The following is a 14,218-nucleotide window of genomic DNA, read 5'->3' on the forward strand; positions in this document are numbered from 1 at the left end:
TGTCATTTTACTTTTTTAAAAAACTTTTTTTTCCTACACTGGGAAGTACCTTTCCAGAATACAGAATACTGTTTCTTAAGATTATCTGTGATGTAGCTCCAGATCTGTAATTTGAGTTTCAAATATAAAGATGAACGAACTGTTTCTCCAAAAGAAGATAATGAGGATTAGTCCTTCCTTATATTCAAACTTTTATGCTAATTTTAGTAAATGTGTAAATTATAAAATGGAGAAATGTATAGACTTCTTTCTCATTGAATTATATGTTCCTGGTCTTGTAATGGCACACACATATCAAGTAAAATGAGTAAGAAAGTAGAATTTTAGAAATAATTTATGACAACTTTTACATAAAAACTGCTAAATATATTTTGTTGCCAGACATTTTAATCCATGTATCTTGAGTATTAAACTCTTTTTGAGTCTCTGTCATAATAGTTAGGATCCCAGAGAATAAAAATATATATTTTTAGGATGGAATCTTTTCACTGTCACTTAACAGTTTGACCTCAGGCAAGTTTGTAATTGCTTTGCCTCCTTGTCTAAGTGATACACTTAATAGAGCAATCTCATAGTGGGGGTATTGAGGATTAAATGAGCCTGTATCTGACAGCTACTGAGCACTCAGTAAATGTTAGCTGTAATTCTATGGAGAACTGAATCAGTTGTGTTTTAAACTAATTCTAAAAATTTGAATTTTGTAATTCTTAATATTATAATACTGACTTTCCTTCCAGCCTTGGGAACAATTGTAAAATACTCCTTTGTATCTGTGTGAGGATTATGGCCAATAAATATAAGGAAATCACGTTGTAAAACTGAATGTCATAGCCTGAAGGAATCAGGTGACCAAAGCCAGTGATTTTCAAATGCCATTTAGATCTGACTATAGTATAATCTTCCGAATATATGCAGTATATAATTTTTAACGGCATCCCATATCTCACTCTTCAAGATTATTGTCCAGTGCCTCTGAGGTAAGAGGTCAGGAATCTGTTTTTAAATGATACGGTTTTTGTAAATGGTCTATACCATTTTTTTCAAGAGGGTGTTACTTAAGATGGCCTCTATTGCTGGCCTTACTTTACAGGCACATCTTAAGCAGCTCATTTATATCATCCTGTACACTGCCAAAGTAGAAAGTTTGTTCTCTTTCTAATTTGAAGGTAGACTGTGCCACTCTCTTACTTAGAACATCAGTAGTGTTCCCATTGTCTAAGAGGTTCAAGTCTAAGCTCTTTAGCTAAGTGTGCAAGGTCCTCTGTTTCCTCAGACTTCCCCCTTTTTCCAGTTCCTTAACTGTATTGACCTATGCCTCTTAATGTGTTTTATTTATATTCCCCTGCTACATTGAGCACTCCTTCAGGGCAGGTATTTTATCTTATTCATTTGCATTCCTGTTTCCTGGTGTAGAGGAGATAATGATTATTTACTGAAGGGAATTGCTTTTTGGGTTTGTTTATGACAGGATCTCACTCTGTTACCTAATCTGTAGTGTGGTGCAAACATGGCTCACTGCAGCCTCAGCCTCCCGTTACTGGGACTACAGGTGCATGCTGCCACGCCCAGCTAATGTTTAAATTTTTTGCAGAGATAGGATCTTGTTATATTGCCAAGACTGGTTTCAAACTCCTGTCCTCAAGCAATGCCCCCCACCTCAGCCTCCCAAAGTATTGGGATTTCAGGTATAAGCACCATACCTGGCAGGAATTGCTTTTTCAGGAGATGCTTTTCTCCTGGGTTACTTGAAGTGATTATAGGCCAGTTTTACTGTATTAAAATGTTTATAGAAACAAAGATTTTCATGCCCTTAGTGATGACCTATTTATTGGGGGAAAAAAAATGATCTGAATTTTTTCTCATCCCTGGAGCACATGGTAAGTATATAGTAACTGAAAAGGAGTGCCTACCAGGCCAGGAATGAAAAGATCCTGGGTCAACTCTAAGCACCCTATATGTTTTTAGAAAATATATTAATGAAACTTTGAAGGGAAAAAGGTGAGTTCCACATGGAACATGTGTCTTACCCAATACGTATTATTGCATGAATGCATGACTCAGAGTAAATGAAGTTTGTGACTAATTAACTAGTTTCTAATTTGTGTTTCTAAAATGGATATATATATATATATATAAAAATTTTTTTTTCTTCCTCCCATAGCTTTCCCATGGTTTGGCATGGACATTGGGGGAACTCTAGTAAAGCTCTCATACTTTGAACCTATTGATATCACAGCAGAGGAAGAACAAGAAGAAGTTGAGAGTTTAAAAAGTATTCGGAAATATTTGACTTCTAATGTAGCATATGGATCCACCGGCATTCGGGATGTACACCTTGAACTGAAGGATTTAACACTTTTTGGCCGAAGAGGGAACTTGCACTTTATCAGGTTTCCAACCCAGGACCTGCCTACTTTTATCCAAATGGGAAGAGATAAAAACTTCTCAACATTGCAGACGGTGCTATGTGCTACAGGAGGTGGTGCTTACAAGTTTGAAAAAGATTTTCGCACAGTAGGTATCTTTTACTCAAAACTGAAAATTGATACGTGTTCGTTTTTAAATATGAGAGTAGGTTTCCATCTAGCATGTTCTTTAATTCTCCCTGCACATGCAGTGGGAAATATGTATCCATGATTGCCTTTCACTTAGGGCGTTTTAAACACTTATTTGGGGTAACTAAAAATTGCCCAGATTTAGCCATGTTGTTGCACATAATATTTGGTAAAACTTGTTTAGGGCTGTACTACAAAGCTATAATAAAAAGGGAATTTGGGGACTTTAATGAATTTGGCAGTGTACAAAGCCAGATATAAATGAAACTTGAATTATTTTCACTATTGTCCTACATTTACATGGTTTTTGGAATATTGCTTATTCAAATAATATTAATCTTCCAGGGCCATCTCCTTCCCAAACCCTAAGTTTGGAAACCAGTGTCTTTTGGTTAGTATAATAGACACCTGAATGAAAATCTGTTACCCTTTTTTTCCTGTTTTTACACTGTCAATCCTGCCATGTTCCTGTGTCAGATGGGGTGATTTGAATGGATATGGCAGGAGAACTATGAGTATTGGTTTGAGTTATGTGCTGTTAGCAGTTTGCCATCTTCTAGTCTTTTCCATTAGAATGACAGTTCAAAGAGTGGTTTGCCAGGCTTCTAGTCTTTTCTATTAGAATAAAGAGTGGCTCTATTTAGGAATACCACTGAAATTTGTTTTTCTTGAAAATGTAAATGTGAATAATTTAATTTCTCAAAATCGTAAGAAAATACTGTTAATGGAATATAAAGGCTGATGTGGAAGGATCACTTGAGGCTAGGAGTTTGAGACCAGCCTGGGCAACATAGCAGGACCCTGTCTCTACAAAAAATAAAAAAATTAGCTTGGACCGGGCGCGGTGGCTCATGCCTGTAATCCCAGCACTTTGGGAGGGCGAGGAGGGCGGATCATGAGGTCAGGAGATGGAGGCCATCCTGGCTAACACGGTGAAACCCTGTCTCTACTAAAAATACAAAAAATTAGCCAGGTGTGGTGGCGCACACCTGTAGTCCCAGCTACTCAGGAGGCTGAGGCAGGAGAATGGCATGAACTCGGGAGGCAGAGCTTGCAGTGAACTAAGATCATGCCACTGCACTCCAGCCTGGGCGACAGAGCGAGACTCCATCTAAAAAAAAAAAAAAATTAGCTTGGCATAGTGGCCTGTGCTTGTAGTCCCAGCCACTCAAGAGGCTGAAGTGGGAGGATTGCTTGAGCTCTTGAGATTGAGGCTGCAGTGAGCTGTGATTGAGCCATTGCACTCCAGCCTGGGTGACAATGAGACCCTGTCTCAAAAGGAATATAAATAACTTAAATGGCTCATAGAAGCGAGACCCTTATAATTTGAGGTGACGATCTATAGTACTGTATGAAAAGAGGTGCCTTGGGAACACAGAGGAGTAACAACAGCTAGAGAGTTGAAGAGGTTCCCAGAGGAACTGATATCTAAGCTGCAATATTTTATAACAAATGTCTTATAATACACTTTTTACTAACCTGAAATGATGAATTTAATAATTTCAAACTAGTACTCAAACTATAATATAAAGACAGGAGATTAAGGTATCAGTGATTAATCAGAAGTTAACCTGTCAGTGGATAGATTAACAAACAGTATGATCATTCCAGAGGACATCATGAAGTAGTTATATGCTTGCACCTATGCCTAGATTGATCATGAATACCAAAGCTACACATGCCAGATTGATACGGTATGTTCTATTGGAAAATCAGATACCATAAATGGCATTGCTGTTGTTGACATGATCCTCCAGCATGCTAAACAAACACTTGGTAAAATTCCAAACAGTAAGAAGTACAATATTCCCTTGCTTTATATGGTGGTTCGTTTCCTAGCAAATATAGTATATATTTAAAACTATGTGGGTTGGGTGCAGTGGCTCACGTCTGTAATCCCAGCACTTTGGGAAACCAAGGTGGGCAGATCACCTGAGATCAGGAGCTGGAGACCAGCCTGGTCAATATGGTGAAACCTCATTTCTACTAAAAATGCAAAAATTAGCCAGGCATGGTGGCAGGCACCTGTAATCCCAGCTACTCGAGAGGCTGAGGCTGAGAATCGCTTGGACCCTCGAGGTGGAGGTTGCAGTGAGCCGAGATCATGCCACTGTACTACAGCCTGAGTGACTGAGCTAGACTCCATCTCAAAAATAAATATGAAGGGGTGGCCTGCCCCTCCACACCTGTGGGTGTTTCTCGTTAGGTGGAACGAGAGACTTGAGAAAAGAAATAAGACACAGAGACAAAGTATAGAGAAAAGCGGGGGCCCAGGGGACCGGCACTCAGCTTACAGAGGACCCACGCGGGCACCGGTCTCTGAGTTCCCTTAGTATTTATAGATAATTATCTTTACCATCTTAAAGATAAGGGAGTGGCAGGACAATAGGATCGTTTTTAGGGAGGAAATCAGCAGTAAGACGTAAGAACAAGGATCTCTGTGACATGAATAAGTTTAAAGGAAAATCCTGTGCCTAGAGATAAACCTTTTGGCAGCATTGTTTCATCCTATCACATGGGGATAAACCTTGGACAATACCTAGCTTTTCTAGGAACAAAGACACACCCTGCACGCCCAAAATCCATTAAACCTTGAGTTACCACAGCACATGTCTCTTGCAAGGGCAAGGTTGGGGGTAGGGTCACAGATTAACAGCATCTCAAATACAGAACAAAATGGAGTCTCTTATGTCTACTTCTTTCTATATAGACGCAATAACAGGCTGATCTCTTTCTTTTCCCCACATAAATAAATAAATAAATAAATCCATGGGACAAATACTTTTGTATTTATATACACTGACAGGTAAAATAACTTTGTTCTTCTCTAGCCTCAGATAATTACAAATAATTTTCCTACTGCCACTATAAAAACGACTGGCAGAACACTCAAAGATAATGCATAGATGGGATAATTCTTTGGTTTGCAGAAATGTCCCACCTATTAAAGATGTCTAACATCACAAGTCCCTGCCCACTAAATGTCAGCTTGGTTCTTCCTTCCTCCCCATCATTTAGAAAGCTAGCAGTGAGGTGATACCACCCTCACTGAGGACCAGTGGACTAGGTGAAATCCCTAAAGAGATTTTGACATGAAACAAAATGAAAATGTGGGGTCATAGATTATTTTTAATTTTTGTAAAGTAATACAGGAAAATCATTTAGTTGAGGCGAGTGTTTTTGAACGTCATCCTTTTTTGTTTTGTTGTTGTTTTTTTAACAGATTGGAAACCTCCACCTGCACAAACTGGATGAACTTGACTGCCTTGTAAAGGGCTTGCTGTATATAGACTCTGTCAGTTTCAATGGACAAGCCGAGTGCTATTATTTTGCTAATGCCTCAGAACCTGAGCGATGCCAAAAGATGCCTTTTAACCTGGATGATCCCTATCCACTGCTTGTAGTGAACATTGGCTCAGGAGTCAGTATTTTAGCAGTCCATTCCAAAGACAACTATAAACGAGTGACTGGGACAAGGTAGTGACCTTTTTGGTTGTATTGCTGCGTTCACATTGTTTTATACACAGAAGTTATGAAATCAGTATAATAATGCCATTTTCACCAGTAAAAGAGCATGTTTTTGCACAACAGCAAACATGTATTTTTGTGTGTGTGTGTGAAAGAGGGTGCCATGTTTCCCGGGCTGGTCTCGAACTTCTGAGCTCAAGCAATCTGCCTGTCTCAGCCTCCCAAAGTGCTGGCATTACAGGCATGAGCCACCGCTCCCAGCCAACAGATAATGTATTTTTATAGGATATGTATGTCAAGACTCAAACTGAAATTATTAAATGTTTATTAGTCAGCATCAGTTGGGATCAAAATTTCCATAATAGTAAAAGTGAATTTTTATCTAGAATGAGTCTGGTAATGTTTTTTTCTAGAATTTAACGGAAGAGCATTTACTTGGAGGCAACAGTGTTCTATTGATTTTAAAACTTTACTATGTTTATATTTTGTTCTTTTTTCCAAAGCATTTTTCTTCTTTACCTATTTTTTCACTTTTTAATAGATATTAATGTATGTAAACCTCTAGCTTGCAACGTGCTGAATAGATGAGCATTTAAACTGCAGTATTGGGGAACATTGTAATTTATTCTTATAGGATGAATTAATGTGATTTCTTTTTGTGATAACATTAATGTTCCCAAATAGCCCACATACTTTTCTGTGATACCTGAAATACGAATGAGAAATAAGATTTAAAACTCATGATTCTTTTATGTATTTTATCAACTTTTACAGAGAGGTGAAGATTCCTGTTTAAGGAAGAAAGATTTTGGGATACTTTAGATTGATTTGTGGAAAAACTCATTTTAATTTTAAAGTAGTAATTCTGTTTAAATTATACTTATATTTAATTAGTACTTTATTTTTATAGTGGTTAAAAGTTCACCTGTTGTAATTCTCTATGCCAAAGAATCATACACTACTATTACCTTCTTTGGTTAACTCTAAAAGAAGTTCAGTCTGTTAACTAAATCCAACAGTGATTCAGGGGTAGAACTTGCTGGAAATTTAGGTGAGACTAGGGAGCAAAGGTTTAGAGTTTAGGAATTAGATATGATTTCATTCTGTGAGCATATCCAGAAGAATAATAGAAGCAAATAAATTTCTGTAATTGATGTGTTGGCCAGCTGGACATAAATTTACTCATTGTATTTATGTGTAGGTCATGTTAAATGTTAATGTATCACATTGAATTGATTTCATCCATGTCAGACCAAGTAAATACGCCTTTCCCAAAATCATTTCTTGGAAACCATTTAAAATTACAAAGCTGGGCATGGTAGTTCATGCCTGTCATTCTCACAGTTTGGGAGACCATAGTGGAGGATTGCTTGAGACCAGGAGTTCAAGACCAGCCTGGGAAACATAGTGAGACCCCCATCTCTGCAAAAATATATACATATGTATTAGTCCAGTGTGGTAGTGTGCATCTGTAGTCTAGCCGCTGCGGAGGCTGGAACAGGAAGATTGCTTGAGCCCAGGAGTTCAAGGATGCAGTAAGCTATGATCATGGTCACTGCACTCTAGCCTGAGGGGACAGAGTGAGACCCTGTCTCAAAAGAAAAATTACAGATTTTCTCTTTGTAATTAATATGGTACTGATTTTTAACATTTATTCCTTTTTAATGCACACACAAAAATTTATTTTTGGTAACTACAGAGTGTAAGGTATTAGCTGAAGACTTTGGGAGATATTTAAGAGGTCTTTCCTCTTATTTCCACCAAGTGATTTTTTTTTTCCTTTGGTTTATTCTTTGATCTAACAAGTTTGGTTTTACTAAACAATTTTTGTTGCCTTCATTATGTTATTTCAGCACTTAGTGTTAGTCATGGGTTTTTTCTGTGTGTTTATTGAATACATGAATGATCCACCCTTTTACTTTAGAGAAAGAATACAATGTATAAATGCAACTTAGCAAGTTTCTTTATTTTCTTTAGCCTTGGAGGGGGTACCTTTCTGGGTTTATGCAGTTTATTGACTGGCTGTGAAAGTTTTGAAGAGGCTCTTGAAATGGCATCCAAAGGTGATAGCACACAAGCTGACAAGCTGGTCCGTGATATTTATGGAGGAGATTACGAAAGATTTGGTTTGCCAGGTTGGGCTGTAGCATCTAGGTAAGTTTAACATTTGTGTTATTTAAGTTACGGAACTTAAGTAATTAAAGTTGCTTACGTTTTTGGAAAACAGTATAACAGAAAGTTGTAAGGGTGCTTTCTCTTACCCATTTTAGGTTCCAAGTTTTGAACATAGATGTCATTTAAAAATTAAGTATACATTAAGAAGTCTACCCTGAGTGCACCTTGTAGGAAACTTTTCTTTTTTAATTTTTGAGTGTCCTTCCAGTGTTTCTCGATGCACATACCAATACATATTCTTACTTTTCTCCCCATATACAAAAGGTAATTTACCATTATATGGCATAGTATATATACTCTAAAGTATCCATATAGCCTAGAAATCTTTACATGTTGTTGTCCTTATGTTATACATGTGTAGGATAAATTCCCAAAAGTTGGATTGCAAATGCATTTTTGAGATACTGTTAACTATGCAAAGGAGCGGTACTGTTTTTCACTCTCATTAGCAGTAAATGAAAGTGCCTGTTTCACCAGTAGAGTGCTGACTTTTGCATTTCGCCATCTGGTGGAGAAATGGTATCTTAATGTTATTTTATTTCATTTTATTTTATTTTATTTTAGGCAGAGTTTCACTCTTGTCACCCAGGCTGGAGTGCAATGGCACCATCTTGGCACACTGCAACCTCTGCCTCCCAGGTTCAAGTGATTCTCCTGCCTCAGCCTCCCGAAGTAGCTGGGATTACAGGCGCCCGCCCCCACGCCCAGCTAATTTTTTTGTATTTTTAGTTGAGACGGGGTTTCACCATGTTGGCCAGGCTGGTCTTGAACTCCTGACCTCAGGTGATCCACCCGCCCCGGCCTTCCAAAGTGCTGGGATTACAGGCCTGAGCCACTGTGCCTGGCCCTTAATGTACTTTTAATTTACATTTCTCCTACCAACACTGGGGTTAAGAGCCTTGCATATTTTATTTTCTGTGAGTTGTTGTTCATGTTCTACTTTTCTGCTCGATTGTTATACAGTTGAATTTATCAGTCTTTTCTTTTATGGCTTCTGGATATTGATTCATAGTAAGTAAGTCTTCTACATTCCAAATACATAAAGGAATAAACCCTTGTTTTCTTCTAATATGTTAATGGTGGTATTTTTATACTTAAATCTTTGATTTACTTACAGTTTATCTTAGGGTATTTTGTAAGTTACAGATCATGCTTTCATATTTCAGGGTTTTTTTTTTTTTTTCCAGAAGGCCCTAATGTCTAATAATCCATCTTTATTTCACTGATTTGAGATGGCTTTTTTACATATGTTGGCTTTTCATTCTGTTGATGTACCAGCATTATACTTTCAGCTTTATAGAGGCATAAAAAGTATGTTTTAATCTCTAGAAGGGCTAGTTTCACTTCTTTGCTTGATATTCTGTATGAACTTGGCAAGCATTTTCTCTATTACAAAAAGTTTTTTTGGAATCTCAGTAAGTTTATATATTAACTTGGACAGATGATATCTTTATAGTGAGTCTTGCTGTTGAAGAACTTAGCTTATCTGTTTAAGGCTACTTTTGTGCCTTTCACACATTTAAAAAGGCCTCTCCAAATATGTCCATACATAGCTTTTTAAATTGATTCCTAAATATTTTAAATTTACTGTTCTGTTATTTATCAGTCTTGTCTCTCATTATGCTTCCTAACCGTTGTTGCTTGTGCGCCCCAAGTTCTTTGTCAGGGAATCCAGTGTCCTTTGATAGTGGACTTTGTCTCACTCTTCAATAATATATCTTGCCTCTCCCTCACATAGACGCTTCACTCTGACCAAATATCTTGTGATTTCATAGATGTTTTCATTTCTCATTTCTGTGTGCCTTTAACCTTTAGTTGCCTCTGCCTAAGATTTTCCTTCTCTTTTTCTCTGGCTTTTTCTGGTCCCTTTGCTTTGAAAAGCCCTGCCTCATACCTTCTTAACTTTTTTCTCTTACCACTTAATAAAAGATACTTTTTTCTTTGTATTTCTGAGGTTAGCCTTTGTTTGTTGTTTTTCCTGTTACTGTTAGCGCTTCTCTTGCTGTCTTTTGTATCTAGGCCTGCATTGTCCATTATGGTAGCCTCTAGTCACATCAGGCACTTGGCATTTGAGTGCCACATGTTGAAATGACGATATTTGGATATATTGGCTTAAATGAAATGTACAATTAAAATTAATTTCACGTTTATTTTTACCTTTTTAATGTGGCTAATAGAACATATATGAAATTATATATTACTCGTATTTTATTTCTATTGGACAGTGCTGCACTAGACTAATTCTCTGTTTGAGGGACTATCTGTGTCTCCAGCACAAAGCTTGGTATGTCATAAATGTTTCTTGTGACTGAATGAAAAAGAATTTGAAGTTAAAGCTGAGATACTTTTGGAAACATTTTGTAATTTTGACTTTGTTAATTTGTTTTGAATCAGGTTTAAAAATGAAGATATTTTGGTAATCTTTGCTTTCTTACAATAACTATGCTTTTTTTTTTTTGTCATTTTAACCTTAATTCTTTGAAAGGTATTACTTTACTCTTGCATAGATTTTTTTTGTTAGGTTGTTTTGATCTTATCCCTATGTGTTTCTACTTTTTGGTCCTAATTTTATAAAAAATATCCAAGTTATAGATATATCTGTTAATATGTAAAATGTTGCTTGTTTTCAGCAGATTTGACTTTATTTTTCATTTTTCTGCAGTTTTGGGAATATGATTTATAAGGAGAAGCGAGAATCTGTTAGTAAAGAAGATCTGGCAAGAGCTACTTTAGTTACTATCACCAATAACATTGGTTCTGTGGCACGAATGTGTGCTGTTAATGAGGTAAAAAAAAAAAAAACTGCAAAACTCAAATTATCAAAAATGTGAATTGGAGTCCTATATACACCTAGCAGGGCTTCTTCACTTTCCCTAAGGAGGCCTCTGGGATTGAGATGTAGCCCATTAAACGCCAAGACTCATTAGGTATATATGTTATGTACCCAATTGCTATATTACCTTTAAAGAAAGTAGCAGATAATTCAAATTGAAATAGGAGAAATTTATTCAGAATTTTTTTTCAGAAAAACACAACCTAAATCCCTTGAGGATGTAAAAGAAAATTCTAAGCATAAGATATTTTGAGGTAACTATTTTGTGAAAGCATTTTTTTTTTAGTCTTATGTTGCATTTGGAAGGCAGCTATGCTCACCACTATACCACCAGTGCTTAATGTTGCATTTGATTAGTGAAATTCTTGGAAGTTTTCTTACTGCCCTCGGCTTCTTTACAGTGCTGCCTTGTTGCATATGGATCAAGCAGCATTGTACAGGGCTATGAAGGCATTGAGACCTGTTCTTCATGATATTTGAGTGGTGTTTATTGTTCCAAGAAAAATGTGAAAAGCATATACTGTTAGATTGACCATATAGTTGGGATTCTTTGTTTGGAAGAGAATATATATATTTAATTCTAGCTTCCTTATATAATAATAGATATATTTGCCCATTTAATTTTTATAAATATCAAATACTTTAAATGGATTGGGAAATATGCTTTTTGAAGGAAGCCTTCATTTGTTCATTCATTCATTCATTTATTCATTGAGTAAATATTTATTGATTACCAGATGCCAGACATTGTTCTGGGTATTTGGAATATATTAACGAAGAAAACAAAGATCTGGCTTTGTGGAGCTTGCATTCATTCTAGTGACATATTAAGTAAATTGTTTAGTGTGTATTAGGTGATGAATGCTATTTTTTTAAAAAGAGACCATCAAACAGGATAAAGAGGATTGGGAATAGGGCAGAGAGTGGTAGAGGACAAATTGCCAAGTAATTGAGTGGCTAAAGGAAAGCTTTCTTGAAAATGTGATTCTTAGGCAGAGATTTGAAGGAGGTGAGGGGGAAACTGTACACGTAGACATTTTGGGGAGAAAGCTTCCAGCAGAGAGAACAACTATGCAAATCCTCTGAATTATTCTATATTTAAATCCAGAACTTGATCTCATCAGTTTTTTAATAACTTAAGAAACTTAAGTGTTAGTTGGTTGATGGAGTTACTAGTAGGCCATGTTGGGGGCTGACAACAATTTGAAACCTTTATTCTTAGCCCTTTATGTCTAAATTTCCACTGACCAATTGAGTTAACAATGATTTAGGCCATGGTTTATAGTATCCCAACTTATGTACAAAGATTTCTACTCAAAAGTCAGTATATTGTGAGAGTCGAAATAAGTTTTCTGGTGATTCAAACACCAGTTCCCCTAAGATTTCCTAATAGAGATATCTAAGAAACCAAATTAGTGTGGAATCTTTGCAGAGAGAGAATGATTTGATTAATCAGGCAGGGGATGGAGAAAGAATGCTAGAATCCTAGAGGAATGCACGTGCCAGTGCCCCAGTCAGTATTACTCTCCAATTCTATAGAATCCACAGTTGCATGTCATTGTTCAACATGCATTGCAATATATGGGCCAAGTTTGCTACTTATTCTAAATGCATTTTATAGTACTTACCATGTTTTGATTTTTTTTTTAAATCACATCAATAATGTGCAATATATGGGCCAAATTTGCTACTTATCATAAATGCATTTCATAGTACTTACCATGTTTTGATTTTTTTTTTTTTAATCACATCAATAATATGTCTCCAAATGACTTTGTAAGGGGGCTATTTATTGTCCATTTTCAAAAACAAGTCTTACCTGAAATCATCTGCTAGGAGTCTTTCTAGAACCTTTTTTTAAAAGTAGACTTTATTTTTTAGATCAGTGTTAGTTTCACGTAAAATTAGGTGGAAAGCTCAGTGAGTTCCCATATACCACCTTCCATATATATACACACAGCCCTCCATCCTCAACATCCCACAGTAGAGTGATCATGTGTTACAGTCAATCACCCTGTGCACACATCATCATCACCCAAAGTCCATAGTTTAGGGTTCTCTCTTGGTGTTATACGTTTTGTGGATTTTGGATGATGTGTGCAGAACTAATTTTTAAATACTCAGGATTATAGAGCTATATGCCAGGAATGTAGTAGGTATTATACTGATAAAGGGTAGTTGTTGTTTACATCTTTAAATAAATATTTTGAAACCTTTTATATTGTAAAATGTGTTAATTATTTTTACAAGTTTTTTCTTTGTTCTTTTCTTTTAGAAAATAAACAGAGTTGTCTTTGTTGGAAACTTTTTACGTGTCAATACCCTCTCAATGAAACTTCTGGCGTATGCACTGGATTATTGGTCAAAAGGTCAACTAAAAGCATTGTTTCTAGAACATGAGGTATGGTAGGAAAATGTTTTTTGTGAATTTTAATAGCATGTTTTTTAAGAGACAGGGTCTTGCTCTGTCACTTAGGCTTGAGTTCAGTGGCACGATGATGGCTTACTGCAGCCTCTTCCTCCTAGGCTCAGCGATCCTCCCACCTCAGCCTCCCAAGTAGCTGGGACCACAGGCATGCACCACTATGCCCAGCTAATTTATTTTTATTAATATTTTTTGTAGAGACAGAATCTGTCTTTGTTGCCCAGGCTGGTCTGGAACTCCTGGCCTCAAGCAATCCTTTGGAGGTGTGAGCCACCGTGCCTAGCCTTAGGTAGAATATTGGTTCCTTCACTTCAGTTTCAGTTGTGGGGAAGAGAATTATAATAACCTGCTAAGCACCCCCAAATTTTTTAGTATTCGTTTACTACATGCAGTTAAATTCTGATCTGAGCAATTATCAGTCCACATAATGTTTTGGATTAACTTAACTTGAATCATTTTGTGATCAAAGTCAAATGGCTGTATCATTACAAATTAGTAACACAGATTCAAATTATTCTGCTCTTAAAAGCTTCCCTGTCTCATTGTCACTGCTCACACAATACAAATCAGAATGGTGTGCCCTTGTGCAGTTCCACATGGCGTGCCGTGTGAGTGTCAGGCACAGCCAGAGGAAGTTAGTTTGTTTATTAAGTAAAGGGGAGAGGGTGCAGAATTGCTGTTACAGTCCTGGAAGCTTTAGTGTCTAAAGGCCACACTTTTAGAATACATATTTCAGTGTGAGCCTATAGTCCCAGCTAAAGA

At 36.7% G+C, this 14,218-nt stretch overlaps 1 protein-coding gene and 1 long non-coding RNA gene across 8 annotated transcripts in view; both read left to right on the plus strand.

The window, feature by feature from the left end:
* The window catches only part of LOC105480834 (pantothenate kinase 3), a 76,096-nt gene that overhangs the window by 10,191 nt on the left and 51,687 nt on the right, over positions 1 to 14,218 (plus strand). For all 7 annotated transcript variants that reach the window (XR_011624477.1, XR_986618.2, XR_986617.3 and 4 more), the window contains exons 2-6: positions 2,162 to 2,514; positions 5,779 to 6,032; positions 8,001 to 8,177; positions 10,861 to 10,984; positions 13,307 to 13,432. Coding sequence is in view for 1 of the 7 variants with exons in the window: in XM_011740013.2 (XP_011738315.2) it covers positions 2,162 to 2,514; positions 5,779 to 6,032; positions 8,001 to 8,177; positions 10,861 to 10,984; positions 13,307 to 13,432 (1,034 nt within the window). In the remaining 6 variants the exon portion in view is untranslated. The remainder of the gene's footprint in view (positions 1 to 2,161; positions 2,515 to 5,778; positions 6,033 to 8,000; positions 8,178 to 10,860; positions 10,985 to 13,306; positions 13,433 to 14,218) is intronic.
* LOC105480835 (uncharacterized) lies at positions 10,991 to 11,285 on the plus strand. Its single transcript, XR_986619.2, has 2 exons — positions 10,991 to 11,125; positions 11,224 to 11,285. It is a non-coding gene; the product is annotated as an uncharacterized lncRNA (long non-coding RNA).

The sequence above is a fragment of the Macaca nemestrina genome, chromosome 6 (genome assembly GCF_043159975.1).
Source record: "Macaca nemestrina isolate mMacNem1 chromosome 6, mMacNem.hap1, whole genome shotgun sequence".
Taxonomy (NCBI): Eukaryota; Metazoa; Chordata; class Mammalia; order Primates; family Cercopithecidae; genus Macaca; species Macaca nemestrina.